This window comes from Calypte anna, chromosome 12 (assembly GCF_003957555.1).
Source record: "Calypte anna isolate BGI_N300 chromosome 12, bCalAnn1_v1.p, whole genome shotgun sequence".
Taxonomy (NCBI): domain Eukaryota; kingdom Metazoa; phylum Chordata; class Aves; order Apodiformes; family Trochilidae; genus Calypte; species Calypte anna.
Window position 1 is genome coordinate 12,231,250 of NC_044258.1, and position 27,299 is coordinate 12,258,548.

Genomic DNA, 27,299 nt, shown 5'->3' on the forward strand with positions numbered 1-27,299 from the left:
TCTCCGCCGCCATCTGCCGTTTTCGCCCTCCTAGCCGGGCCGTGCCGGGCCGTGCCGAAAGTGCGGTTGCTAAGGGCGGCGCGGCGCTTTACCCAGGGCCGCCCCGCGCCAGGCGCCGCCGCAGCCTCCATTGTTGCGGCCCGGACCGGGCCCGCCGCTGCCGCCGCCGCCGCCCATGGAGCCGCCCCAGCCCCGGGGCCGGTGAGAGAGACCAGAGGGAGGGAGGGAGGGGAAGAGAGAAGGAGGGAGGGCGGCCCGGGGAGGGGGCGGCGGGGCGGGGGGCCCGGCCTGGCCTGGCCTGGCCTCAGCCCCCCTCAGCCCCCCTCAGCCCCTCGGCCCCCTCAGCCCTCCTGGGGCGGGCGACGCCATGGGCGTAGACTTCGACGTGAAGACCTTCTGCCACAACCTTCGCGCCACCAAACCCCCGTACGAGTGTCCTGTGGGCACCTGCCGGAAGATCTACAAGAGCTACAGCGGGATCGAGTACCACCTCTACCACTATGACCACGACAACCCCCCGCCGCCCCAGCACACCCCCCTGCGCAAGCACAAGAAGAAGGGGCGCCAGACCCGCCCCGCCAACAAGCAGTCCCCCAGCCCCTCTGAGACCTCCCAGTCTCCAGGCCGTGAGGTGATGACCTATGCCCAAGCCCAGCGCATGGTGGAAGTGGACCTCCACGGCCGCGTCCATCGCATCAGCATCTTCGATAACCTGGACGTGGTGTCTGAAGATGAGGAGGTACCTGAGGAGGTGCCCGAGAATGGGAGCAATAAGGAGAACACGGAGACGCAGAGCATCCCGCCTAAATCTGGCAAGCACAAGAACAAGGAGAAGCGCAAGGACTCCAACCACCATCACCACAATGCTTCGGCTGGCACCACCCCCAAGCTCCCCGAGGTGGTGTACCGGGAGCTGGAGCAGGACACCCCGATGCCCCGCCTCGCCCCACCTCTTACTACAGGTATTGTCCATGGTTGGGGCATGAGGAGACTCCTGGGCAGCTCAAGCTCATGCTCAGGGTATGGAGGTGGGAGTGCCCTCATTCTCGTGTGGCCTCATTCATGTGTATGGCTCATGGAAATGGCCTGCCTCTCTTGGGTCCCACAGAGCTGGCCATCCCATGGCTTCAGGCTCTCAGAGCTCTGTCCTGGTTTGGAAGGATCCATTGTATCTGCAGAGTGCGTGGTTGCTGCCCAGGTCATTGCCAGCAGTTGTGTTGCTGTGCTCTTCCCATGTTGGGATGGCAGGTATGGTTATAAAAAAAATGGAATTCATCCTCCTGCCTTCCCCACTGCTCTTCAGACATGTTCTGGAATAGCTCCAGAGCCCCCCAGCACCAAGTTTTCCCTGTCAGATGTGTCTGTTTGTAAATGTAATGTGTCTTCATTGTCCGACGCTTTTTCCATGAATGGTTTGGTGAATGCTGTGGCCCAAAATAACATCTCAAGCAGGGAGTTAATGCTGAGCCAAAGGAAGGCTTGTGTGGCCACCCCAGCTGTCATAGTTGCCATATGCCCTGAGAAACCAGCACCATGTTCCAGGTTTGGGATAACAATGTGATTTGGTGTCAGGGTGTTAGAAAAGAGACCACCCTGAGGTGTCTGTCGTGGCAGGGGGTGGCTGCTGTAAATAACATCCCCTTACCCATCACTCAGAGCAAAAGAGGAGATGGTGCAGCAGCCCTCACCAGGATTAATGAATTCTGATGCCTCTGTGCTTGGGTGCTTGGGTTGTGTCTTGGTTATGGGACCACTTCCACTAGAGCATCTGGTACCTGCTTGGTGGCTCATGCAAGCTCATGCCTTGCACTAATGAGTTCCCAAGGCACTTGGTTGTTAGATGAGGTTAATTGTGTCTCCATCATGCCCCATGTGCTGTTGTGCTGCTGCACAACTCAGGGTCCAGCAGCATCTCCTGCTGCTGCACCTTCCTGCCCTGTCCCTGCTTTTTTTTCTTTTGACTTGGGCCTTCGCTGTACACTGGGATCCTGTGGGAGTTAGGGTTGAGCAATGGTGGGACCCTGCCAGCTGTGCCCTGACTCTCCCGTGCTGTCCTTCCAGGTACATTGAGAAATCAGCAGAGGAGCTGGATGAGGAGGTGGAGTACGACATGGATGAGGAAGATTACATCTGGCTGGACATCATGAATGAGCGGCGGAAGACCGAAGGCGTGAGTCCCATTCCCCAGGAGATCTTCGAGTACCTGATGGACAGGCTGGAGAAGGAATCCTACTTTGAGAGCCACAACAAAGGGGATCCCAATGCCTTGGTGGATGAAGATGCAGTGTGCTGCATCTGCAACGACGGGGAGTGTCAGAACAGCAACGTCATCCTCTTCTGCGACATGTGCAACCTGGCCGTGCATCAGGAGTGCTACGGGGTGCCCTACATCCCCGAGGGACAGTGGCTCTGCCGACGGTGCCTGCAGTCGCCCTCGCGAGCCGTGGACTGCGCTCTCTGCCCCAACAAGGGGGGGGCCTTCAAGCAGACGGATGATGGGCGCTGGGCACACGTGGTCTGTGCCCTCTGGATCCCTGAGGTGTGCTTCGCCAACACCGTCTTCCTGGAGCCCATTGACAGCATCGAGCACATCCCGCCCGCCCGATGGAAGCTGACCTGTTACATTTGTAAGCAGCGTGGCTCTGGCGCTTGCATCCAGTGCCACAAAGCCAACTGCTATACCGCCTTCCACGTCACCTGTGCCCAGCAGGCCGGGCTCTACATGAAGATGGAGCCTGTCCGGGAGATGGGGGCCAATGGCACCTCCTTCAGCGTGCGCAAAACCGCCTACTGCGACATCCACACGCCGCCGGGCTCTGTCCGCAGGCTTCCTGCCCTGTCCCACAGCGAGGGGGAGGAGGAGGATGAGGAGGAGGAAGAGGAGGGGAAGGGCTGGAGCTCCGAGAAAGTCAAAAAAGCAAAGGCCAAGTCTCGGATCAAGATGAAAAAGGCGCGGAAGATCCTGGCAGAGAAACGAGCTGCGGCACCCGTGGTTTCTGTGCCCTGCATCCCCCCACACAGGTATGACCCACTGCCCTCCCTTGACTGGGAAAAATGTCTGCCTCCCTTTCTGCGTGCCTCGTGTCTCACTTTCCACGTGGGCATAATCCTGTTCCTCTCCTTAGCTTTTCACTCAGGTACTTCTTGCTTGGGCTCACTGTTGATGGTTTCCTCAGGGAGTCCTGCAGAGAGGCAGGTCTGTCTGGACCCTTGGTGGGGCAGGAAATTGCTGATGTTGGTTTAACGGCAGAGAACAAACTTGGCCAGATGCATCAGGAAGCAGCTGGGGGTTCCCAGTGCTCCTTTCCTATTGTGCTGACCTCAAGTGGGGAGGGAGGAGGGGACTGCTCTCCTTTCTGCCAAGGTTTGTTTTCTCCTAGGGCTGTGCTGGGGAAAAGAGGGAGGTGTGAGAGCAATTCAAGCCTGGGAAATGGGCTGACCATGGGGGTTGTTTTGGCTCTGGAACTGGAGAGGTCTCATGTTGAGATCCCTGCACCCTGCTGAGCACATCCCAGCAATTGCTTATCCCCTGCTGGGCTTCCTCAGTGTTTTGTCCCAGTTGCAGGCAGCAGCTTTGCCTCGGCGCTGCTGGGGAGGGGAGGCTGGAAAAGGCTGAGGTGTCTTCAGCAAGCTGCAAAAGCATGTGGAAGTATCTTAGGGTAGTTTTGGATCTTGCCATCACCCTGTGCAGGCATTGCATGGTTGAAGTGCGGTTTGGGCATGGAAACATTTGTCTTCCCAGCTGTGAACCATCACCCTGAGCTGCTGAGCTCTCCCCCTCCTTGTGGCGGGAGCTGTGCTGGGGTTGGAACCCCATGACACTTCAGCACTGTACCTGCAGCCTCTCGAGCACAGTGATAACAGCACAGGGACACGGGACCCTCAAGACTGTCTCTTGTGGGGTGGGAGACAGTGAGCTTTGCACTCTGGGCATTGTGCTAGTACCTTGTGGAGGCAGGTCCCTGCTACAAGGCTGCTGGCTTTTTGCCACAGTCTGTGTGTCCATAACCTCATGTTTTCGCTCACTCAGGACTTGCTCTGTAGCCAGAGCCTCTTTTCTTTTTGTGTGGACATGTTGGCAGACGGTTTGTAGGCGCTGGCTGCTATCATTGTGCTCCCAGTAAAACCCACACTGAGCTAGAAGCTGTTAACCTCTCCCCAGGCCTTCCTGTTGGGATTAATTATTCTTCAAGGGCTGTTGCCAGAATGCCAAATGTCTTCCTGTGGGAGCTGTGCTTGGCTGGTGGTGGCACAGGAGGCTGCTCTCCCTAGGCTCTTCATGCAGGTCAGATCATCCCCTGCAAGGAGCTGGAGATGCAGGGGCCATGTCCCTCTGGCTCCCTGCTTGCAAGGCATCTCTGCCCTATGCTGTTAAACAAGGCTGTCCCTGCCCAGCAGAAATCCTTATTTTGGTGTTTTGGGCTGCTTAGGGTCATCCTTCCTCGGGTCACATAGGAGCTCTGTTGTGCCCATGCCTTCTGTTCCCTCCACAGGTTTTGCTGTAACAGGTTTGGCCAAGTTACAGGTTCCCTGGGCTCCAGTTTGTCCAGTAACATTTGGCCAGAGCCTTTGTCACTGCGAGTGGTCCTCAGCAGAGGAAATCATGCTTTCGAGGTGGTCTCTGGGACTGTAGGAGCTGTTAAAGGTCTGGCCCCCAACATGACTTGTGTCGTATCACAACCTGGCACAGCCTCCCTCAGCCTTCTGCCAAGAAGCTGGCAGGAGGTAGAAAGGAGAAGTCTGTTTTGGAGAGGCAAGGCTGGATGTTTCCTAGTGTCTTCCACTGAAGCTGATTCAGAGGGGTGGCTGCCCTGTCTGACTTGCTGTTACTAAAATTCCTGCCATGAGAAAGGGTGTTTCTGCCTGAGAAGCTTCTCAGCTGCTCTTGGGTGGCCTTGCTGCTACGTCTCCCCAGCCAGGGCTTCTCCTGTGGTGGCCAGACATGCCCTGTTGATAGGGGCTGTGGTTCCTTTCCCTTCTCCAGGCTCAGTAAGATTACAAACCGTTTGACCATCCAGAGGAAGAGTCAGTTCATGCAGAGACTGCACAGCTACTGGACTCTGAAGAGACAGTCCCGCAACGGTGTCCCTCTGCTCCGCCGCCTTCAGACACATTTGCAGTCACAGAGAAACTGTGACCAGGTAAGGGCTGCTCACTGGGGTGCTGCAGGGAATCCTGGCTAAGCCCTCCTGCTTCCAGTGCCTCCAGAGCTGTGGGCCCGGAGCCTTTGCTGCATGTGGTGCCTGCAGGTGCAGAAGGGGGCCAGGGGTACGAGCTCCTGGGTGAGGAAAGGACAGCCCCAGCTGCTTTTGCTGCTTCATCTCCTCTGCTCTGGGTGTTCAGAGATTTGCCAGGCAGTGATGCTGCTGGCAGCCTGCCACGGGAAGGGAATCCTGCCACGGGAAGGGAATCCTGCCACAGGAAGGGAATCCAGCCATGCAGAATTAACCTCCTTCCTCATGCCTGCCTTTAGTCAGTGGAAATGGCAAACCCATCAGAAGTGGCTCTAGTCTGAGGCTGCTGTGTCAGTGAGTGTTGAGAGAGGTGGCCAGAGCTCTCCAGAAACAGTGTGGGAGGAACCAAGGCCTCACTTCTAGGTTCTGAAACTGCTCCCTTAGGACTGCTCCCTTAGTCAGCACTGCACAGATGTGAATCTCTAGTGCCAGAGAGGAAAGTTCTTTTTCTGGCTCCTTCTCTGAGCTGTAAATCTTTTGAGGCCTCTGAGGACTGTAACCAGGCAAGGGTTTCTCCTACCTTTGCCCCCTCTCATATTCATTTGATATAGAAGGGTTGAGACTCTTCTGTACATCTTTGGCTGTGGCAGAATGAAGGTCAGCATATTTTGGTGCTCCAGAAGTGAAAGCAACCAGATCCATGTTCTCTTTTGGCCCTGTTGCTCTTTTGCTGGAGTTCTGTGCAGCAGGTCAGACCCTGGTCTTGTTGGTCTGTGCTGCTGGGCAGCTGCAGGCAGTCTGTCATGTTAGGAAGAGTATTTCCAGAGGCTCTCTGGTTTGTCTCTCAGCAGAGCTCCTTGGCTGAGTGGCCAAGGAGCAACTCTGGCTAGAGGTGGGACTGTTTCTGAGTCACCTACTGACGTTAAGACAAGGGAGTTGGGACCTGTGCTGAGCCAGTGGGTCAGGTGTGCCAGTTCCCTTTGCTAGGGAAGGGTCCGGGTACACAGTCAGGAAGATGGAGATGGGAACACATCTCCTGTCGGCTCATGGTCTCTGATGTTCCTGCAGAGAGACACTGAGGATAAGAACTGGGCCCTGAAGGAGCAGCTGAAGTCATGGCAGCGCCTCCGCCATGACCTAGAGCGGGCACGCTTGCTGGTGGAGCTGATACGCAAGCGGGAGAAGCTCAAGAGAGAGACGGTAACAATTGTTTGCCCCTCTGGGGAGCTGCTGGGGTGGGCATGAGCGTGGGCTCTTCAGAGTGCTGTAGGGTGAGTGCCAGGGTCTCCTCGGCCATGCTTTGCCCTGCCCTGGTGGCTCTGAGCAAAGGTGGCTGCTCTGCAAGGCTGAGATGGGATGGGGCAGTGCTGGAGCTGGTGTCACACCTCCAGAGACTGGGGGTGAGGAGAGGTGTCGGTATCCTGTAGGACTTCACCACTGCTCCCTGGGGACTGTCCCTGCTGCCAGGCAGGGGGCTCAGCTCCATTTTGTTCCTCTGTTTCAGATCAAAGTGCAGCAGGTGGCACTGGAAATGCAGCTGACCCCCTTCCTCATCCTCCTCCGCAAGACACTTGAGCAGCTGCAGGAGAAAGACACAGGCAACATCTTCAGTGAGCCGGTCCCTCTGTCTGAGGTAACAGAAATCTACGAAGTAAGAATCCCCTCCCCCAGATTTCTACTTCACTCAAATGTGTCCCTTGCTTGTGACAAGGGCTGCCCAGAGTGCCCTCAGGTTCACAAGCTGCCCCACGTATCCTGGTGCTGTCTGGTGCCAGTGGGGAGCACAGCATTCAGCTCTTCCTCTGCATGTATGGCTGGTGACTCCCCAGTGTGTATGAGCAATTGGGGACTCCCACTGGGAAGGGCAGAACACTGGCCCGTGACAGGTGACACCCTCTTACCTCTCCACTCATGAAGGCCTCTGCAGGGTGACAGGCTGAGCACTGCACAGAAATGGGTTGACCGCCAGGCTGTCACTGCTGGGGACAAGGGAAAGGAGACCAGCATCCAGTCCCCGGCGGGGGAGGTGGGGAAGGGCCATGCTGGCTCCACTCAGTTCTGGCAGCAGGTCGGTGTTGGAGGTGTTTTGGCAGGGCTTAGGAGGAAAGCTGGGCAGTCAGTCCCACCTGCAGCCTGCACAGTTTTGTTTTACCTGTCTGCACTCACGCTCACTCCCGGGGGCTGTGCCTGGGGCTTCCTCCCCCAGGGAATGCCGTGTAGCATATTGGATCCCAGCTGCCTGCAGAGAGGAGAGGATGGGATGCTGGCGTGTGCGCTGGAGCCGTAAAAACACTTGGTAGTGCGTCCCTGCTGTGACAGGTTGAGCACAGCACATGGGTTCCCTGGTCCGGAGGCGTTACTGCTCCTCAAGCTGCAAAAGCAGACGGTGTTCCCTGATGTGCATTTGGGCAGGAGGCAGGGAGTGTGTCCTCTAATGACCGTTTTCTTGGAGCAGGTAATGCCAGCCCCTGGTCCTCAGGCTGTTAGCTCTGGCTCTTTCCTCCTGCAGGTCCCAGACTACTTGGATCACATCAAGAAGCCGATGGATTTTCAGACAATGAAACAAAACCTGAAGCCTATCGGTATCTGAATTTCGATGACTTTGAGGAGGATTTCAACCTGATTATCAACAACTGTTTGAAATACAATGCCAAAGACACGATCTTCTACCGGGCAGCCCATCCGTCTGCGGGAGCAGGGAGGTGCTGTTCTCCGGCAGGCACGCCGGCAGGCAGAAGAAGATGGGCATTGACTTTGAGACAGGCCATGCACTTCCCCCACTGTGTAACAGTGGAAGAGGCTCAGGTTCAAGACATCGAGGATGGTGCGTACTTATCCCCTGGCCTGGGGTATGAGGGCTGCTCTGAGGGAAAGCCTGGCAGAGTCAGGGCAACCAGTTTCAGGTGGGAGGTTCAGTCAGATGTGTGAGCTTCCTGTGCCTTCTTCCCCTTTGCCAGCCAGGTGCCTGTCAGCCCCATCAGGTTGGTTCAGCTTCTCAGGGAAAGATCACTTCAGGGTTTTGCTCTCCCAGCTCCAGCACAGGATGAGCTCAGTCAAGGGGAACATCCCTGCTCTGTATTGCTTCAGGATCCTTTTGACTCTTGTTTTCCCTATTACAACACCCTTTCTTGTTCCTGCTGCCCATGGGAACCCTGATATTCTCCAAGCTGCTGATCCCAAGCAGTCCCAACTGGCTTGCTTGCCACAGGACTTGTTCAGGTCTTTCAGGATGACTTGCTGTGTTCACAGGCATTTGGTTCCATGTCCTTTACCTCCTGCAGGAAAGCTGGTTTGTCCTCATATCCTTTCAGGTAGAAGAGCTCCAAAGAGTTCCCAATGTCTTTTGTCCATCTGCTCCTCTTTGTTCCCCCAGAGGATGTGCGGCTGCTGCTCTCAGAAAATCAGAAGCACCTGCCTTTGGAGGAGCAGCTGAAGATCCTGCTGGAGCGGCTGGATGAGGTCAATGCTGGCAAGCAGAGCATAGGACGGTCCCGCCGGGCCAAGATGATCAAGAAGGAGATCACGGTCCTACGGCGGAAGCTCGCTCACCCGCGGGACCTGGGCCGGGACGGGCTGGAGCGACACGGTTCCTCTGCCAGGGGGGTCCTGCAGTCTCACAACCCCTGCGAGAAGGACCTGCAGACAGACAGTGCTGCAGAGGAGAGCAGCAGCCAGGAGACTGGCAAAGGTACAGATCCCTCCAGGAACGGGGGTGGTCTGGGGGAGCAGTGGAGAGCCACAGCCCGGTGTGCGTGCGTGTGCGTGTGTGTTTGTGCGTGTGTGTTTGTGTGTGTGTGCCTCCAGGGAGCGCTGGCAGGCAGCTGGTGTTGGCAGCTGTGGCCAGCTGACCCAGCCATCTTGCCTCCCATGTGGCCAAGGAACTGGATGTCAGTCCAGACTGTGAGTCCCAGCAGTGTGATGTTGGGCGCCAGTTGTTTCCCTGCTTGGCCCTGCCAGCTCTGCCATGCTGCCTGGTTTCTCCAGGGGCATTACAGAGCAATTGGCCTTTGGTGTCTCGTCCTGCCTGGGGACACAGGAGGGAGCTGCAGCAGTACAGACTGCTGAGCTCCAACACCCACTTGGGGCTGGAAGCCAAATGCCAGGCAGCCGCCAGCTCCCTGCTCTCCTCAAGGGAAATGCCAGTGCTCTGTGGGGAGCACAACCAAAGCTCCAGGCATAGCTGCTGCATGTCACTAGGGTTTCCCACCTCTGTATCCCATTCCTGTCCCCCTGAGCACTAAGAAAAGAAGGCTCTTCCAGCAAGCCAACAGTGTTTTAGAACCTTTCTAGAGTGCTTCTCAGCTGCTTCCTGTCACAGGGAAGGTTTATTCTTGCCTGATTCCTCTTATATTTCTGTGAGGCTGTTGCCTGGGAAAAATAAGAGCATCCAAGTGTTCCTTGACATCCCCATCCAGCGTTTGCTCTTGGCAGAATGAAAAGTCTGACCCCGAGGGCACAGACATGGCAAAGCTGGGGATGGAGGATCTTGTGAAAAACAAAGCTGTTCCTCACTGCTCCTCTTGTGCAGTCCCTACCAGGTCCAGTGGGCTGCAGCCAACACCTTCTCCTCCCTCTTCCAGGTCTGGGTCCCAATTCTTCTCCACCCCAGCACATGAAGTTGGCAGGAGGACCTCATGCTCTTCTCCAAGAAGAACCCTAAAACCGCTGGCCCTCCGAAACGCCCAGGACGTCCCCCGAAGAATCGAGACAGCCAGATGGCCCCCGGGCACGGGAACAGCCCCATCGGCCCTCCCCAGCTCCCCATCATGGGCTCCTCCCAGCGCCAGAGGAAGCGAGGGCGAAGCCCACGCCCCAGCTCCAGCTCCGACAGCGACAGTGACAAGTCCAATGAGGATGCTCCCATAGGTGGGTGGGGTGTCACAGCTGGGTCGGTGGCAGTGGCAGCTGTGCCGGGAGCACACGGCCGGGTTGGGCAGGGTTGTGACACTGCTGTCACGGTGTCCTCGCAGACCTGCCAGCCAACGGTTTCAGCAGCGGGAAACCAGCCGGTGAAGAAGAGTTTCCTGGTGTACCGCAACGACTGCAATCTTCCCCGGAGCAGCTCTGACTCAGAGTCCAGCAGCAGCAGCAGCAGCAGTGCCGCCTCGGACCGCACCAGGTACCGGCCCAGCCCGGTGGCACCAGTGCTGCTGGGGTGTCAGTGGGTGACTCTTGGCTGTCAGCTGCTGGAGAAGTGTGTTGGTGGCCCTTGCTTCACCCACCCTTCTGCAGCCCGGCAGCTGTTAACAAAACGCTGGAAAACTGCAGGTTTTCTGACTTTTTTTTGGTATTAAATCTAAAGGTGTGAGTCTGCCACAGGTTAGGGGGGAAGTGGGAGCCAGGGAAATCCCCCTGGGCACAGCAGCTGCTCTGGCACTGTCCTGCCCAGCAGCCCACTCAGCCTGCAGCTCTGATGAGGATGGGCACATAGCTGGGGTGAAACGGGGAGGGTCTGGCCAGCATTCCGGCAGAAGCACCATCCCTCCCTCCCTCCTTCCTCGTTCCTCTGCCCAGCCCTCCCAGTAGCCCACGGGCTGGTATCCTGCTGGGCTGGCCCTCAGGGAAGTGGTTTGTGGAAGCTGAAGGTGACTCCCACCCACCGGCAGCCCCACTCCCTCTCTCCACAGCACAACGCCCTCCAAGCAGGGCAGAGGGAAGCCCTCCTTCTCTCGAGTGAACTTCCCAGAGGACAGCAGTGAGGACACTTCGGGAACAGAGAATGAGTCCTACTCCGTGGGCACGGGGCGAGGCGTGGGGCACAGCAGTAAGTACTGTGACTGCACAGCCTCTTGGCCATCACTATCACCCAGGGGCATGTGGCTGACCCCCTTCTCCCCACACAGTGGTGCGCAAGGGCATGGGGCGTGGTGCGGGCTGGCTCTCCGAGGATGAGGATTCCTCCCTGGATGCCCTGGACCTGGTGTGGGCCAAGTGCCGGGGCTATCCCTCCTACCCAGCGTTGGTGAGTATCGCTGGCTGCATGCTCCCAGGGCCTCCAAAATCTGTGCTGGGAGGGGTCCCTGTTCCCCTCTCAGCCCCCCCCTTCCTGCTCCTTTTGCAGATCATCGACCCCAAGATGCCGCGGGAAGGCATGTTCCACCATGGCGTCCCCATCCCCGTGCCCCCCCTGGAGGTGCTGAAGCTGGGGGAGCAGATGACTCAGGAAGCCCGTGAGCACCTCTACCTTGTCCTCTTCTTCGACAACAAGCGCACTTGGTAAGGCTGGGGCGCCGGGGGCTTCGGTGGGGGAAAGGGGTGGGGGAGACGATTGTAACCCTCAAACGAGGTGGCCCTCCGCTCCCTGCAGGCAGTGGTTGCCCCGGACCAAGCTGGTGCCGCTGGGGGTGAACCAGGACCTGGACAAGGAGAAGATGCTGGAGGGCCGCAAGTCCAACATCCGCAAGTCGGTGCAGATCGCCTACCACCGCGCCATGCAGCACCGCAACAAGGTGCAGGGCGAGCAGAGCAGCGACTCCAGCGAGAGCGACTGAGACCCCCGACCGCCGCCTCCCCCCCTCCCCCCCGCCTCGGGACACCCCCACCGGGGCCGCTCCTCCCGCCCCCGGGGCCGCCCCCCGGGGCCGCTCCCCCGTATCTCAGGGCAAACGGGCCCCCCCCCGTGCAGCTGGCCTGCACCCACCGGGGCGGGGACCGGGGACCGAGGGGGGGGGGCGGCCCCCCCGTGCCCCCTTCTCACACCCCCGGTGCCCCCGCCCGCGGATCCCCGGGATGTCGTTCTGGCCGCCCCCTCCCTTCCGACCCCCGCGCTGTCTCCCCGCCCGCCCCGCGCTCGGACGTTGTTTGTATTTATTTTGAAGGAAGAAAAAAAATCTATTGATTCTTAGAACCGAACCTCGGCTGCGGGGCGGGCATGGCCGGGGCGGGGCGGGGCCGGGGCCGGAAGTTGGGCCAGAGCGTCGCCGGCGGGGGGGAAGGCGCTCTGGCCGCGGGGAGGGGAAACTCTATGGTGAGGGGCGGGTGGAACGCCGTGCGGGACCGGGGCGAGGTGTGGGGCAGGAACGAAGCGGGCTGTGTGGCAGGAACGGAGCGAGGTGTGGGGCTGTGGGGCAGGAACGGAGCGGGCTGTGTGGCAGGAACGGAGCGAGGTGTGGGGCTGTGGGGCAGGAACGGAGCGAGGTGTGGGGCTGTGTGGCAGGAACGGAGCGGGCTGTGTGGCAGGAACGGAGCGAGGTGTGGGGCTGTGGGACAGGAACGGAGCGAGGTGTGGGGCTGTGCGACAGGAACGGAGCGAGGTGTGGGGCTGTGGGGCGTTGTGTGGCCTGGGGCCAGGTGTGCGGCTGGGTAGGGACTTGCCGGGACACGGTATGGGGAGGTGTGGGGCCAAGCCGCGGCTGTGGGGCGGGGGAGATACGGAGCCGGGCTCTGGGGTCGGCTGGAGGCTCGGAATGGGGCGGGGGGGGTGGAAGAAACGGGGGGGGCAGGGGTGCAGGCAGTGCCTGACCCACCACTTGTGTGGAGCAGGGGGACGCAGCCAGCCCCCTCCGGCCCCCATGAAGCTGCGGGACGTCCCCTCGTCCTGCCCATCTCTGTGGCGCTCCCTGCCCTGCCCGCCGGCCGAGCTGCGTTTGGACCTGGTACTGTCATCGGGACAGACCTTCCGGTGAGACAGCCCGGGGATCTCAGACCCCCACAGCCCAGCACAGCAGGGTCCGGGCCGGCCCCGATGCCCCGGTGTGCGGCAGGTGGTGGGAGAGCAGCCCGGGGGCCTGGACAGGCGTGCTGGGGGAGCGCGTCTGGACACTGCGGCAGGACCGGGACCGGCTCTGGTACACGGTGTACGGCGAGGAGGAGGAGGAGGAGGAGGATGGGCGTCCCGCCAAGGCAGCAAAGCTAGACGGTGCTGAGACAGACCAGATCCTACACGACTACTTCCAGCTGGACGTGGAGCTGCCGGCCCTGTACCGCGCCTGGGGGGCAGCTGACCCCCTCTTCCGCAAAGTGGCCAGCGACTTCCCAGGTGAGGTGGCCACAGGAGATGGGCCATGGCTCTGGTCTGGCATCCACTCACTGAGTCCTCCCGTTAGGGGTGCGGGTACTGCGGCAGGACCCCGTCGAGTGCCTCCTCTCCTTCATCTGCACCTCCAACAACCACATCTCCCGCATCACCGCCATGATCGAGCGCCTCTGCTCTGCCTTTGGCCGCCGCCTCTGCCACCTCGACAACCGGCCATCCATGCCTTCCCCCCACTCTCTGCACTCGCAGGTCCAACACCACCCAATGCTGCCATTGTTACCCCACCGTGTCCTCACCAAGCACCCACCACATCCCCCTTGCTGTCCCACAACAGGAGCTGATGCTGAGGCCCAGCTGCGGGCACTGGGCTTTGGCTACCGGGCCAAGTTTGTCAGCGGCAGCGCACGGGCCATCGCTGAGGGGCTGGGTGCCGAGGGGCTGTGCCGGCTGCGCTCCGTGCCCTACGCTGAGGCTAGGCGGGTGCTGTGCACTCTGCCCGGTGTGGGCACCAAGGTGGGTACCATGATGGAGGGGACAGGGCACGGGGGCTGTCAAAGGGGCTGACGGTGCTGTCTGGTGGCAGGTGGCCGACTGCGTCTGCCTGATGGCGCTGGACAAGGCAGAGGCGGTGCCGGTGGACACCCATGTCTGGCGCATTGCACGGCAGCGCTACGGCGCAGTGCTGGGCGGCAAGAGCCTGACCCCCCGAGCCCACCAGGAGATTGGTGAGGGCAGAGCTGGGCCCTGGAGTGGGACCCCCAGGATGGGGACAGTGTCCCTGATACTGATGTTCATCCTCTCTCCACAGGTGATTTCTTCCGGGGTCTGTGGGGTTCCCGCGCTGGCTGGGCACAGGCGGTGAGTGAGTCTCCCTACCCCTTGGTACCTCAGAGCTCACCCCCAGCCCAGCTGTGCCCACCCCCCATCATCTCTCCCCCCCCAGGTCCTCTTCTGCGCTGATCTCCGCAAGGGCCAGGAGCTGGCCAGCAGCCGGGATGGGGCCCCAGGGGACCGAAGCCAGGACAGCCATGGGGATGGGCCCCCCTAGGAACACCCCGGAAGGAAAGAGCCCCCCAGGGAAGTAACTGGAGGGGCATCACTGCGAGCCAGGGACACACAGGGCTGTAGGCAGCTGCTCGTCCCCTGCCCACTGTGTGCTAGGGGGTAACTGTGTGTGTAGGGCTGTGTGTCCATCCCTACCCAGGGCAGAGCTGAGCCAAGCGACATTGGCCTCTTGTCTTTATTACAAGCAATAAAATAGAAACATCCACTTGGAAAATTCTCCTTGAACATGCTGGGGAGGGGGCAGTGCCAGAGGAGGCGTGGGGGGTGGGTGGAGGCCTGGGTCGAAGCCCTAAGCTTTGAGGGGGCGGCTCCTGGGGGCTGCCCCCTGCCCCAGGGCAGAGCTCTGCTGTGACCACACTTGGTATGAGCTGGGCAGGGTGCTCCCACCCCCAACACTGCAGCCCCCTCCTGGCCCCATGCTGTGCCCATGGGAGGGACGGACCCTCAGGATGGGGCTGTGCTCAGTATGGTGTGAGGTGCCGAGTTCTGCTTGTGGGTAGGGGCCCACAGTCTGACCCTGTGGGAAGGAAGCGGGGTGAGCACCAGGCAGCAGCCCCAGGGGGTGTGGGACAGAGACCAGGGGGAGTTGGGGCTCACCATTGCTGTTACCCCCCACGAGTTGCTCACTGGGGCTGGTGGGAGTTGTCTGCCCAGGGCCCTCCAGGCTGGTTCCCAGATGCAGCTTCCGCATGTGTCTCACCACCGCCGTGGCATTGAAGGCTTGCTGCCGACCCACAGCATCTGTCACCCGGCACAAGGGGGGAGCCCTGCACCCCCCCAGCACCTGCAGCCCCCTTCCCCCCCCCAGCACTTACCTTCCACTTGCTCTTTGCAAAGTTCTTCTTGATCTGCTCGCTCACTGACTGGTGGATGTTCTTGTCCAGGGCCGTGTCCCCAGCAATCCTGGGGCAATGGGGCATGAGGTTAGTGGGGACCCCCTGTCCCACGGCTGCTGTGGGGTGAGCTGGGGAGGGGAGTGGGGGTGAGCAGCTGTAGGTTCCCCCTTACCAGGGATGCTGCAGGGCTTGCTCACAGGTGAAGCGCTTGTCAGGGTCCTTCTCCATCAGGTGCTGGATAAAGTCTTTGGCTGGACCAGGGTGTAGAGCAGCTATCAGTACCTGTGCCCACTGCTAGCTCCTCCCCCTCCTGGCTACAATCCTACTGCCTGGTAGTCCTGGCTCACCCGACTCCGAGATGTCATCCCAGTAGGGAGAGTCAAACTCGTACTCAGCCCGCAGGATTTGCTCAAAGAGTTTGGCATCATTCTCATCATAGAAAGGGGGGTAACCGCAGAGCCTGGGGGTGACAGGGAGGGGGATGTTGGTCCAGGGCAGCCCTGGGTGGGGGGCCAGAACCCTGTGGAGGGGAGGAGGCAGGAGGGAAGCTACGTACAGGATGTAGGCAATGACCCCAATGGACCAGCAATCCACCGCCTTGCTGTAGGGCTTCTGTGCCAGCACCTCGGGGGCTGGGGGGACACAGCAGGAGTGAGGGGGGACCTCAACCCCACAGCTGGGGCAGTGGCAGCCCCCACAGGTGCTCACCCACATAGCCGGGGGTGCCGCAAGCCGTGGACATGACGCTGCCGCAGCCCTCGATCTTGGACAGCCCAAAGTCACTGATCATGATCTTGGAGTCCTCATCCAGGCTGTAATACAGCAGGTTCTCGGGCTGTGGGGAGGGGCAGTCAGGGTGGGTGAGGCTGGGGTCCCCTCCCTGCCACCACGATGGGGGGAGGCTGCACATGTCGCTACCCCCATCATTCACCTTCAGGTCACGGTGGACAATGCCCATGTCATGCAGGTACTTGACGGCGTCGAGGATCTGCCGGATCAGGGCGCTGGCGTCCCGCTCGGTGTAGAAGCCCTTCTCCACGATGCGGTCGAAGAGTTCCCCCCCTGAGACCCTGCAGGGACAGGCAGTGGTGGTCAGCATGGCCCATCTGGACACCCCCCCCCAGTGTCACTTACAGCTGCATGATGAGGTAGAGGTGGGTGCTGCTCTCATAGATGTCATCCAAGGCCACGATGTTGGGGTGCTTGATCCTGTGTGATGGGAGGCAAGGGGGGAAGTGAGGGGGCTTCTGTTGCCCCCCACCCCAGCCCCCACCGGCCACGGAGCAGCCGGGCTCAGCCCTGCGGGGCATCACGCGCCACCAGCTATTTTAGGCACTGCTGATAACACCCGGTGATGGGTGCTGGCTGTGGGGAGCTGTGCTGTGGGGGGGAAGTGGGTGCAGGGTGGGACCCCCCCCACCCTGGTGCTGAGGCAGCCCCTACTTGTGGAGGACGTCGATCTCATTCTCAATGCTGGTCTCCTTCCCCTCCAGTGCCTTCTTGGCGATGCACTTGATGGCCACCAGCTTCTGTGTCGCCTTCTCCTCCGCCAGGACCACCTCAGAGAAAGCCCCCCTAGGGAGGCGGAGGGAGGGAGAAGGGTGAGTGGGGCAGGGGGTACTGCCAGAACTGCTGCAGCCGTGCCACGATTGCCATGGCAACGGGCAGAAAGTCCAGCTATTTTTAGGAGAAAAACGAGCGGGAGCCACCCGCCGGGACGGCCGGACATGGGCCCCACCAGGGATGGGTCTATGGGCTGCACCGTCCCCTTATCCAGCAGGATAAGGCCGTGGTGGGGAATGAAACCTTGAGTAGGTTTTGGCAGGCATCCTGCAGCACCCAGAGCCACCTTGCCCGGCTTGGCAGGGGCCACCTGAAGGCCGAGGTGGCCAGTGGTCATCAGAAGCCGTGCCGAAATTAACCGGCTAATCCAGCCTAAGAGCCTTACGGCGCGTCAGGCACCCCCTTGCCAGCCAGGGGAGCCACCTCTGGCTACCTCTTGTCCCTTATGGTGGTCCCCCCCCACTTCGGGCCACCCTTTAAGGTGACGCAGCCCGGGGTTGCAGGGGGGCTGGAGGGGGGGGGGAAGGCAGTCACCGCCGATGGGTTGTCACCGGTGTCGCTTATTGACTCACGTGCCCAGGACCTCTCGGAAGTCATAGATGCGCCGAATGTCCTCGGTCCTCTTCTTCCAGGCGGGGCCATCCTTCCCCAGCGGCATGGTGCCCCGTGGGGACACCTGGGACACGAGTGGGGACAAGTGTGATTGAGGGTGGGGGGGCGGGAATGTGACACACTCTGGGCCCCTCCCGTTGCCCACCCGCCCCGCGACCGCCAGTAGGTCGGTCGCGGGGCGGGTGGGCAACGGGAGGGGCCGTGTGACACTCGTAATTGCGTGGGCTCTGACGTAATAGCCGTCCCCACGCGTGGACACCCCCCGCCCCGCCCTTACCCACGGCGGCCCCGGCCCCGCGCGGAGCAGCGGCGACTCCTCCCGGGCAGCCCTGATGTCACGGTGAGGGGGCGTGGCCTATGGGAAAGGGGCGTGGCCTATGGGAAAGGGCGGGGCCTGTCGCTGGACGAGACACGCGTGACCTCGGGGTCACGCAGCAAGGGGGGCTCGTGGGGGGGTCCTCGGTATTTTCACCCTTGCCACCAGAATTCGAGCAAGGCAGCACCAGTCCCCACGCCACCCCACGGTGTCCCCAAGGCCACCATGCCACCACCTGCACCAGGATCTCTTTATTGCCCACGCACAGCAGCAGAAAACAGCGGTACACGGAGACACCCCCCCCCAGCTGCTCCCCACCCATCCGTCTGTGGTAGACGGGCTCCCCCCCGAGGGGAGGGATGTGGCACTGTGGGAGCCACCACATCTTCCCCCATCCCTGCTGATGTCACTTTTCCAGAATAACAAAGGAACACAGGGGTCGAAAGTGCTGGCCGTGGCAGTGGGGACATTCCTGTGAGGGACCTCTGTGGGGTCCCCAGCCCGGGTCAGTGACAACCCCATATGGGGAAAAGACAGCAGCCAGGACCTGTCCTATGTGGGGGGGCTGAATCCCCCTGTCTCACGCTGGCAGGGTGCAGGCATCAGGGACACAACCACTGCCCCTGGCTGCCAAGGTCCATGGTCGAGGGTTCTTCATCCCCCTGCTACCCATCCAGCAGCTTAAGGATGCTCTCCCGCTCCTTCAGGGTCTTCCACGCCTGGTCCTTCTCCTTCTTGGTGGGCGTGCGCTTCTTCTGCCGGGCAGCCATGATCTTGCGGAAGGCTTCCATCACCTCATTGTCAGCCATGCGGACGCGCTGCCGCAGCTCCTGCCGGTGCAGCTCCTCCTTGGCCAGCCTGGAGGGGACACACATAACACTGGGGGTGTCAGCCCCTGCTGGGGGGAACCCCTTGCCTCCACCCCTGCCCATCCCAGCCCACACTCACCGCAGTAGCTCATGCTTCTTGGCACGGTTGTGCGCGCTGAGGGCCTTGAGCTCTGCCTGCCTCTTACGCAGCTCAGCCAGCACTTCATCCTCAGAGTCTTCAGCTGGCCGGTCCTCTGACTCCAGCAGGCCCTGGGCCACCAACTCCTCCTTGATCCGCCCCTCCAGTGACTTGGTGTGGGGGACACTGCCAGGAAGGAGAGAGGCTGCTGCTCACTGCATGCCCTTTGCTCCAGCAGGGAAGCTGCCGGAGTGTTTGGTGTCCCCATGAGCAGCACCAAGATCTGGGGCCACCTCAGCTGCTCACCTGAAGGGCTTGTTCTGGCTGCGGGGAGATGTGCCAGCACCATCAGCTCCTGAATCCTTGCCAGCAATCTCGGGGATGGGAGAGTCCTCTACGGGGGAGATGATGTTCTCCTGCCAACCAGAGCACAAGGTAAGGGTCATCACTCTGGTCCTTGGTGATGCTGCCCCATGGGGGCAGGGCCCCACGGAACCCGAGCACCTCACGGAGCTTCCTCACCTCCACAAGGGCCTGGAGGAGACGCTGTGTCAGGGGCCCGAAGGGACACCCATCCTCTGGCTGCTCATGTTGGGCTTCTGACTTCTTCAGCAAGGCATCAACATCTGGGAGGAAGCAGATGGAGAGAAAAAAACAACCTCAGACACATCCAGGTGAGCAGCAGGGCAGCCTCCACCCTGGGGCCACAGGACAAGTGGTCAGGGCTCACAGCCCCTCTGAGCAGAGGTGGGGGGGATGGAGGCACCTTTGGTGTCCAGCTCAGTGAGCGGCCCCAGGACACCTTTCTTCTTGTCAGCAGCTGCTGCTGCCCGGGCTCCATCCTTCTGCTCCTCCAGCAGGTCCTCCTGGGCCCAGCGCTGGGAGTAATGCTTCCCCAGGGGCGGGATCTGCGGGAGAAGGGTTTGGCACAGCTCCTGGAGCCCCCCGCCTCACCTCCCACCTCCCACCCCATGCTGCAGCATAGTCCCCTGTTGGGAATGCTTATTGTGAGGGGATGGAACAGCTGAGGGTTAGGAGAGATTGAGGAGAGAAGGAAAGAGATGGCTGAGGAGGGGTCCAAGTGGACTCAAGTTTTTCACCTTGTAATGCTCAGCCTCGTCCTCCGGTGGCTTGAGCAGCTCCTCCAGGACTCTGACCTCCTCGTTGGTGAGATCAGCACAGTATGGCTCCACTGATGCCCAGAACCTGTGAGGATGGATGACACGTGAGGGAGAGCTGCAGGGGAGCCCACAGGGAGACACACACCCACTGTCCCTCCAGGGCACCTCCTCCCTCGGGCTAGAGGCAGCCCCTGCCAGTGCTGGGTGCTGGAAGGAACCAAATGAACCCGATGCCCCCCACAACCCACACACCTGTTTGGCGCATCGTTTTTGGGAATGCGAGGCACATCAATGGGATCATCCTGAAACTCATATTCCTGGATCTTGGGCTGCAGGTTCTTGGATTTGGGCCGACCAGGGCCAGGCCCAGTCCCGTGGCCCCCTTTGCCCTCCAGCTTCTGCTTCTTGGGCTTTCCATGCTTGACAGAGGTGCCCACATCGTGGTCCTTGCTGAGCTTCAGGAACCGCCGGTCGCCCTTCTTATCCTGCCAGTCCGTCAGGATCTGGAAGGGAGCGATGCCTGGTCGGGTCCCGCAGCCGGCGCTGGGCAGGGATGGACCAGCGGCAGCCAGCCCCTCGGCGGGAAGGAGCGGGACGGGGAGCCAACCCTCCGGCTGCAGTCCCGGCACCTGGGTCTCAGCCTCCAGGACGCGGAGGCGGCGGCTGGCGGAGGAGAGCAGCGTCTCCAGCTCCAGCTGCAGCGTGTCCAGCTCCTCGATGCCGATGCCGTCGTCCTCCGAGCGGGCCAGCACCGCCGTGTACCGGGGGCACACCTTCACGTGGTCCACAGACTTGAAGTCGTGGAACTGAAGCGGGCAGTCCTTCAGCTCACTCATGGCGGCGGGCACGGGGACCGACGGGGCAACCGAGAGGGCCACGGGGGGCGGCGGGGAGCCGGGGATCGGGGAAGCCGAGAGGAAAGGCAGCGGAGCTGGGGGCTACGGGAAGCCGGGAGGGCTACGAGGACACGGAGGGGAGCCACGGGGGGCTACGGGGAGCAACGAGGGGACCGCGGTGGCCACGGGAGGCTACGGGAGAACGGGGGACAGGGGAAGCTGAGAGCAGAGCAGGGAGCTATAAGGATCCGAGGGCACTGGGAGACACCGGGGGGCCCGGAGGACCGCCGGGGGGCAGCTGGGGCCACGGGCGGCGGGAGCGCCGCGGGCCGGGCCGGGCCTAGGCCGATCGCTGCTTCCGGCCCCCGCGGGCGGCGGGAGCCCCGCCCCGCGCTCCCCCATTGGCCGAGCCGCGCCCAGCGCCCGCCGCTCATTGGTCCGGCCCGCTCGCCATCGCCTTGCCCTAATATGGAAGCGCTGACAGGAGCGTACCAAGCACCGCGGGGCGCGGGGGGGACGCGCGGGATCCCGCCGCCGCTTCAGGCCTCAGCTTCCTCCTTCGCTCTCAGCACCGCTCCTCAGAACCGGCGCTTCACAGCTCTGCGCCTCAGAGAGACCGCTTCGCCACTGTTCTGGCCCTGGAAGCTGAGCTGAAGCCTTTCGCCTCCCCCCCTCTTGCCGCAGTGGGAGTTCCTGCGCATCCCGGAAGAGAGGACCGAGCACTTCCGCCTGCCGGGACCGGACCGCAGCCGCCACCATGGTAGGGCGGGGGGCGCCGGGCTGGGCTGAGGGGCAGCGGCTGCGATGAGGGAGCCGGGGATGAGGGGGCTGGAGCCGGGGGGAGTGGGGCCGGGTGCTTGGAGCTGTGGTGCTGGAGCCGGAATGATGGCGGGGGCAGGCGGCGGGACTCGGGCCGGGCCGGGGGGGCTGACGCCGCTGTGTCCCCGCAGACCGCCACGCTGCGCCCGTACCTGAACGCGGTGCGCGCCACGCTGCAGGCTGCGCTGTGCCTGGAGAACTTCTCCTCGCAGGTGGTGGAGCGGCACAACAAGCCCGAGGTGGAAGTCAGGTACGGCGGTGGGAGGGCCCTGGAGACCACTGGCCGGTCCCTGCCGCGGTACTGCCGGTACTCGCCCTCTGCTTAGCCCTGACGGGGGGGGGACTCCGCAGCCGGGCCGGCCTCTTCACCCAGCGGCTGATCCCCTCAGACATTCGGGCTGGTGCCGGCAGGGAACCGGGGAACTGCAGGGAGGGAGAATCTAGCTTGGGATCCACCTCGGGGCTGGACAGTTCCAGGAGGCAGGAAGCATCCTGCAGCGGCATGAAGCAAAATCTCCACGTCTCTTTGAGCCCTGCAGTTCCCCGCCTATGTGCTCCCCATCCCCATCCCGACTCAGACCTGCCCTTGTTCTGCTCGCAGGAGCAGCAAAGAGCTGCTGTTGCAGCCAGTGATCATCAGCAGGAACGAGAAGGAGAAGGTCCTCATCGAGGGCTCCATTAACTCTGTGCGTGTCAGCATCGCGGTGAAGCAGGTGAGGCAGGGCAGGGCAGTGGGCTGGCAGCACAGGCCTGGTGCGGGGGAAGACTCAGTTCCCTTTCTGCTCCCCAGGCTGATGAGATCGAGAAGATCTTGTGCCACAAATTCATGCGCTTCATGATGATGAGGGCTGAGAACTTCTTCATCCTGCGCAGGAAGCCCGTGGAGGTGAGGTGACATGGAGGGGGCAGAGCAGGTCCCAGCTCTGCTTCTGACACTGAGGGGGTCTTCAGCAGGGAACTGGGATGCCAGGTCACATGGTGAGTGCCCTGGGTGCTCATGCCCTGGCTGCTTCTGTCTTCCCTAGGGCTATGACATCAGCTTCTTGATCACAAACTTCCACACGGAGCAGATGTACAAGCACAAGCTGGTGGACTTTGTCATCCATTTTATGGAGGAGATTGACAAAGAAATCAGTGAGATGAAGCTCTCTGTCAACGCGAGGGCCCGCATTGTGGCAGAGGAGTTCCTCAAGAACGTGAGGCTCTGAACTGGGAGGAGGCGGGTCCCTGATTTCATGAGTAGGGTGGGAACTCCAACCCACTGTGGCCCTTGTGCCCAGAGCCCCCCTGGTCGAGTGGGTGAACCCCTTGGGGATTTGGGGAGGATGCCCGAGGTATCTCACACCTCTTTTGCTCATGAGGTGCCAACTTTGAGACTAATGGAGTGTGCTTTGGGGTGGGCAGCAGTTGGGGGGGGGAACACAGCCCTTTGTGTGGCTGCTGCTATGGGACACACAGTCCCTGGGAAGGCAGTGGGAGAGGCAGAACCTGGAGCTTGCTGAGCAGCATCTGCTCTCAGCATCCCTCCCTGGTGCTGAGGAAAGTGACAGCCGTGGGCAGGGACTGACGGCCGCCTGTCTTCTCCTCTCCTTCCAGTTTTAGGCCGTGGTGCAGGACCCCGTGGCCCCTGACGCCTGTGCCCGCCGGGCACTCTGCCTGTGCCCGCTGCCCTGCAGCCCCTGGCCGTGCCGGGGGCCGTGCCGGCAGCAGCTCCCGCTTGCGGCAGAGCGGTCCCGGCCGCTGCCGCTGTCTCGTCTCGTTTTATAAACGGTTTCGTTTGCTGTAACCGCTGCCTCCTCCCTCCCGCCGAACCGGCACCGAGAGGAAAAACGGGGGAGGGAGGGGGGAAAGGAGTGGGCGGGACCTGCGCACGAGGGGCGGGGCGGGGCCTGGCGGGTCGCCATGGCAACGGCAAACAGCGGGGGCGGTCCCGACGGTGCGGGGGAAGCAAAAGGAGGGGTCTAGGGAGGGGAATGGGAGGGATTGAAGGGGGATGGGAGGCAATACCTGAGTGTAGTGAGCGGAAGGTGTTGGGGGTTGGTCTGGAGCGGCCGGGAAGTTTGAATGGAGGAGGGAGGCTGTAGGCAGGGGGGACGTGCACAGCGGGGCTGCACGCCCGGCACCGGGGGGCTGGCGTTTTGTCCACTCTTCAGGACTGTGGAGTCTGTGTGATGGCCAGGTCTGGGGCTCTGCCATCACAGCAGGGTTGAGGGGGCTGCATTCTGCACTGGCCCACCACCTCGGTCGCCACTGGGGCAAGGGGACGCTGGACCTGTTTGATGCCTGGGGGAGGGAGAACTGCCTAAAGCAACCTTCACCCTCAGGCCACCGTGGCACTGTGCCCCAGGGAGAGCAGTGCTGCAGGCACACAGCCCTGGCTACTGCTGGAGCAGGAGTCATCCTGATTGTCCCCTGGTCTGCGAAGCTGGGGACAAGGGCATGGCAAGACAGTGTGTTGTCTCTGGGGACACCAACATGAGACTTGTCAGGTCAATGGATACTGTGCTGGGCCCCCCTGGCTCAGTCAGCCAGAGGCATGCAGGTAGGCAGGTGCCATTCCCCCCTCCCTGCCTGTCATGTGGGGCTGGGGACAAGGGGTCAGCCAGGCTTGTCCTCACAGGGCAGGTGGCCACCAGCAGGCACCATGGCTACCACCACCCTCGTCTTGATCCTGAGCGGCTCAAGAGGGCCAGGATGCATGTGGAGAGGGCCATCAAGGTGAGGGGCTTGATCTCTTTTCACCCCCGCCCCCTTGCCATCATGCTGTGTACTGGTGCTCTGTGCGTTTATGGTTCTGAGTGAGAGCAGGGATAGAGGGGCCAGGTGTGGGCCCCACTGAGCTCTTGGGTTCCTTCCCAGGAGAAGAAGATCTTCATGGTACAGGGCCCCTACCCCATCATCCGCAGCCTGCTACGTGCTCGGGGCTGGGTGGAGAGGAAGTTCCCCAGGGCAAGCAGGCAGATGGAGCAGCATCATGGCTGCCAGAAGCAGCTCCAGGAAGAAGAGGAAGAAGGTGATGGTGCTGACCAGGGGGAGGCAGTGCCTTCCCTGGGGACATCAGAGTCCCCATGGCCACCTGAGGAGGAAGAGGAAGAGCAGTGGGAGGAGGACCCTGATGGCATCCACAAGTTCATGGTTAGCTAAAAGGGCGAGACCTGAGCTCTGCTGCAGCTCCCAGCACCATTGCCCAGGATCCCCACACAGAGGGGTGGGTGAGGGTGAGATGGGAGGGTCTGTGCCTTACCCTGGCCTCCCTCTCTCTCCTGCAGTCCCACCTGGTGCGGGACCAGGTGCCATACTTCATCTGGACCAACCGCTGCAATGCTGTTGACTATCGGCGGCTGCAGCAGGACCAGGTGGTGAACCACTACATAGGGGCCAGCGCCTTTACCACCAAGGTGGGAGCCTGGAGCACCCAGGGAGAACGCTACAGGGCTGAGGGTTGGAGAGGTCTGTCAGGGACTGCCACTCTTCTCTAAACAGGAAAGGCTGTGCCTCAGCCTGCAAAACCTGCCCTGGTGTGACCAGGCTGACCCCAACACCTTCTTTCCCCGGTGCTACCGGCTAGGGTCTGCAGATGAGCAGCAAGCCTTCATTGGTGAGTTGGGGCCATTGCCCTCCTGTCCCCTCCCCACCATGTGCTCCCAGTACCCTTGTGTCCTGCATGGGACCAGACAGGGACGGTGTCCCTCACTCGCAGAGGATTTCCACCTGACGGCAGCTCGCAGCCTGCTCAAAGTGGCCCTGGAGAGGGCTGAGGGTGCAGTGATGGGGATGGAGCAGCCCTCAAAACCTGTTGAGGGGTCAGGTAAGCACGTGAGAGGGAAGGGAAGCTTGGGGTCAGAGGCATATATGGGGGTTGAGGCTCTGCTCAGGATCCCTCACTCCCTCCTGCCAGCCCACCTTATGGGTGCTCCATCCCCATGCCCCCAAAATCACCTGTCCCTCAGGGAGACTGTGCTGTAGCAAAATGGGTCCCCAGGAGCCATGTCCCTCACCCCATGTCATCCACAGCAGGGCTGGGATCTCCCCTGCTCCCACAGCTGGTGGAGGAAGCCCTGCGGCTCTGTGGGCAGCACCTGGGCAGTCTGGGGCACCAGGACATCGATGGGGACACCTTGTCCCCCGGCATGACAGGCACCAACTGGCACCGCTTCCTGCAGGATTACTACCGTGTGGTGCAGTGAGTGCTGAGTGGGATGGGGGGGCACGGCCGTGGGGCCAGCACTGAACCCCCCGTATCCCCTCCACAGTGAGGGGGCTGTGCTGGCACTGACTGGGGCACAGCGGGACCAGTGCCGGGCCCTGCTGCAGCACATGGCGGGGTGGCTGCCCCAGCTCAGCATGGAGGGACACAGCAACATCTGGATCCTCAAGCCCGGTGCCAAATCCCGCGGCAGGGGTAAGGCCTGGGGGTAAGCAGGAAGCAGGGGGGCCCAGCCAGAAAGGGGATCCCATTGTCACCATGTCTCCCAGGCATCACCTGCACAGCACGGCTGGAGGAGGTGCTGCAGGTGGCAAAGACCTGCACGGCATCCATGTCGTGGGTGGTGCAGAAGTACGTGGAGCGGCCCCTGCTCGTCTTTGGTACGAAATTCGACATCCGTCAGTGGTTCCTGGTGACTGACTGGAACCCACTGACTGTCTGGTTTTACCGGGAGAGCTACCTGCGCTTCTGCTCCCAGCCCTTCTCCCTGCGCCACCTGGACCCGTGAGTGCCCCCAACCCTGCATCCCAGCACCCTGACCCCTCACTAACCCAGCCCCACTCTCTCTGCCACAGCGCCCGGCACCTCTGCAATGTCTCCATCCAGAAGCGGTACCGGCCGGCACGGAGCCGGCACCCCCAGCTGCCCCCCGACCAGATCTGGTCCTGCAAGCAGCTCCAGGCACACCTGGCACAGGTGGGGCAGCCAGGTGCCTGGCACCAGGTGATGGAGCCTGGCATGAAGGCAGCGGTGGTGGGGTCCCTGTGCAGTGCCCGGGAACTGGTGAAGCCCCGCAAGAGCAGCTTTGAGCTTTATGGGGCCGACTTTATCTTTGGGGAGGACTGCCAGCCCTGGCTGCTGGAAATCAATGCCAGCCCCACCATGGCCCCCTCCTCAGCAGTGACCAAACGGCTCTGTGCCAGCGTCCAGCGGGACATACTGCGTCTGATCATTGACCACAGGCTTGACCCTACCTGCCCCACCGGCGCCTTTGAGCTCATCTACAAGGAGGTGGGTTGGGGGGGGCTGTGGGGCTGGCACCCCCAATGCACCCTGAACTCTCACTCCCTCTGTGTCCTTCTGCAGGCTGTTGTGCCCCAGCCTCTGTTCATGGGGCAGAAGCTGATGGTGAAAGGCTGCTCCCTGAGGAAGCCCCGGCCAGCCCAGCACCGTTCCTCCAGCAAGGCCCCCACCACAATGCTCAGCCCCACCAAGTCCTCTGCACCCCTCAGCTCATGGCACAAAGCCCCCCTGGTCCCTCAGCTGGAAGCACTGCAGAGGGAGCTGGCTCCTCTGTGGCCACAGAGCCACCCCTGCCCCCCCATCTCTGCCCCCCTTGCACCACTACCACAGTCCTCTGTGTGCTCTGCTGGGAGTGGGGGGCTGCCACAGATTGGCCCCCTGCACAGGCAGCCCCAGGAAGCTCTGCCCTGGCTTAGTGTCTGTCCCCTGACCAGGCTGCCTGTCGGGCCACCTCAGGGAGCACCATCTGGCAGCCACTGGGGACCAATGAGCCGAGACCCATCCTGCCAGGGAGATGTATCCACTCAGCGCCTGAACCCCCTGGCCCTGCCCAGGGTCACCAAGTCCCGCTGCAGAGCAGAAGCACCTGGTGGCTCCTGGGGAGATGCAGAATAGCTGTGACACTGAAGGACACTGAGGAGGGGAGAGCATCCTGCCCATCTGGGCTGGAGCAACCTGCGGGCACTTAGCTTCCCCCCTCACTCCAGCAGAGCCTCATCTCTGGATGGGGGCACCCAGCACATTCCCCACAGGGGCTGCAAAACATGTCTGTGACAGGGAGCCTGGCTCTGCCCTTCTGTGTGC

At 61.7% G+C, this 27,299-nt stretch overlaps 5 protein-coding genes across 6 annotated transcripts; 3 read left to right on the top strand and 2 right to left on the bottom strand.

Annotated features, from left to right (window-relative positions):
• The first annotated feature begins 287 nt into the window (after positions 1-287).
• On the top strand, positions 288-11,963 carry BRPF1 (bromodomain and PHD finger containing 1). The gene is given in 21 exon segments (XM_030458350.1): positions 288-923; positions 926-962; positions 2,062-3,021; positions 4,985-5,141; positions 6,243-6,374; positions 6,679-6,825; positions 7,684-7,741; positions 7,744-7,853; positions 7,855-7,911; positions 7,913-7,939; positions 7,941-7,998; positions 8,548-8,862; positions 9,755-9,769; positions 9,772-9,807; positions 9,810-10,040; positions 10,145-10,167; positions 10,169-10,293; positions 10,802-10,938; positions 11,018-11,136; positions 11,236-11,390; positions 11,482-11,963. Coding segments are annotated over 21 exon segments (3,639 nt in total). The 5' UTR covers positions 288-367; the 3' UTR covers positions 11,666-11,963.
• A 142-nt stretch (positions 11,964-12,105) lies between these two features.
• On the top strand, positions 12,106-14,428 carry OGG1 (8-oxoguanine DNA glycosylase). The gene is given in 9 exon segments (XM_030458213.1): positions 12,106-12,141; positions 12,657-12,795; positions 12,878-13,152; positions 13,220-13,363; positions 13,366-13,398; positions 13,484-13,662; positions 13,733-13,874; positions 13,958-14,007; positions 14,093-14,428. Coding segments are annotated over 8 exon segments (1,038 nt in total). The 5' UTR covers positions 12,106-12,141; positions 12,657-12,685; the 3' UTR covers positions 14,198-14,428.
• CAMK1 (calcium/calmodulin dependent protein kinase I) lies at positions 14,372-17,571 on the bottom strand. Its single transcript, XM_030458212.1, has 12 exons — positions 17,503-17,571; positions 17,186-17,289; positions 16,494-16,625; positions 16,185-16,259; positions 15,982-16,120; positions 15,759-15,885; positions 15,607-15,682; positions 15,398-15,510; positions 15,223-15,301; positions 15,030-15,117; positions 14,812-14,938; positions 14,372-14,731 (listed from the first exon to the last, which is right to left on the bottom strand). Exons 2-12 carry the CDS (start codon positions 17,269-17,271, stop codon positions 14,676-14,678), a joined length of 1,098 nt encoding a protein of 365 aa, XP_030314072.1. The 5' UTR covers positions 17,272-17,289; positions 17,503-17,571; the 3' UTR covers positions 14,372-14,675.
• A 208-nt stretch (positions 17,572-17,779) lies between these two features.
• TADA3 (transcriptional adaptor 3) lies at positions 17,780-20,796 on the bottom strand. 2 transcript variants are annotated; one of them, XM_030458210.1, is made up of 8 exons: positions 20,240-20,761; positions 19,863-20,113; positions 19,590-19,695; positions 19,256-19,397; positions 19,012-19,115; positions 18,796-18,905; positions 18,490-18,675; positions 17,805-18,399 (listed from the first exon to the last, which is right to left on the bottom strand). In XM_030458210.1, the coding sequence occupies exons 1-8, from the start codon at positions 20,444-20,446 to the stop codon at positions 18,207-18,209; spliced, it is 1,299 nt and encodes a 432-aa protein (XP_030314070.1). In that variant the 5' UTR covers positions 20,447-20,761; the 3' UTR covers positions 17,805-18,206. The 2 variants fall into 2 exon arrangements, with proteins under 2 accessions (XP_030314069.1, XP_030314070.1); XM_030458209.1 differs by having other exon boundaries at positions 17,780-18,399; positions 19,863-20,796.
• A 245-nt stretch (positions 20,797-21,041) lies between these two features.
• Positions 21,042-27,167, top strand: LOC103538356 (tubulin monoglycylase TTLL3). Its single transcript, XM_030458661.1, has 16 exons — positions 21,042-21,206; positions 21,397-21,515; positions 21,867-21,978; positions 22,056-22,151; positions 22,291-22,461; positions 22,868-23,018; positions 23,886-23,983; positions 24,125-24,400; positions 24,535-24,663; positions 24,749-24,867; positions 24,987-25,003; positions 25,283-25,448; positions 25,519-25,667; positions 25,742-25,976; positions 26,048-26,483; positions 26,559-27,167. The coding sequence occupies exons 1-16, from the start codon at positions 21,204-21,206 to the stop codon at positions 27,108-27,110; spliced, it is 2,829 nt and encodes a 942-aa protein (XP_030314521.1). The 5' UTR covers positions 21,042-21,203; the 3' UTR covers positions 27,111-27,167.
• Positions 27,168-27,299: the final 132 nt, after the last annotated feature.

Excerpts from the sequence above, each read along its gene's own strand:
- CAMK1 (XM_030458212.1), bottom strand. The coding sequence starts at position 17,271 with ATGCCGCTGGGGAAGGATGGCCCCGCCTGGAAGAAGAGGACCGAGGAC. Across the intron at positions 16,626-17,185 it reads TTCCGAGAGGTCCTGGGCAC|GGGGGCTTTCTCTGAGGTGG; the intron begins GTGAGTCAATAA and ends CCGCCTCCCTAG. Across the intron at positions 16,121-16,184 it reads CTCTACCTCATCATGCAGCT|GGTCTCAGGGGGGGAACTCT; the intron begins GTAAGTGACACT and ends CTGTCCCTGCAG.
- TADA3 (XM_030458209.1), bottom strand. The coding sequence starts at position 20,446 with ATGAGTGAGCTGAAGGACTGCCCGCTTCAGTTCCACGACTTCAAGTCT. Across the intron at positions 19,398-19,589 it reads ACGAGGCTGAGCATTACAAG|ATCCCGCCCCTGGGGAAGCA; the intron begins GTGAAAAACTTG and ends CTTCTCCCGCAG. Across the intron at positions 19,116-19,255 it reads CACTGAGCTGGACACCAAAG|ATGTTGATGCCTTGCTGAAG; the intron begins GTGCCTCCATCC and ends GCTTCCTCCCAG.
- LOC103538356 (XM_030458661.1), top strand. Across the intron at positions 22,462-22,867 it reads CAGAGGAGTTCCTCAAGAAC|GCCGTGGTGCAGGACCCCGT; the intron begins GTGAGGCTCTGA and ends TTCCAGTTTTAG. Across the intron at positions 24,401-24,534 it reads ATGGCATCCACAAGTTCATG|TCCCACCTGGTGCGGGACCA; the intron begins GTTAGCTAAAAG and ends TCTCTCCTGCAG.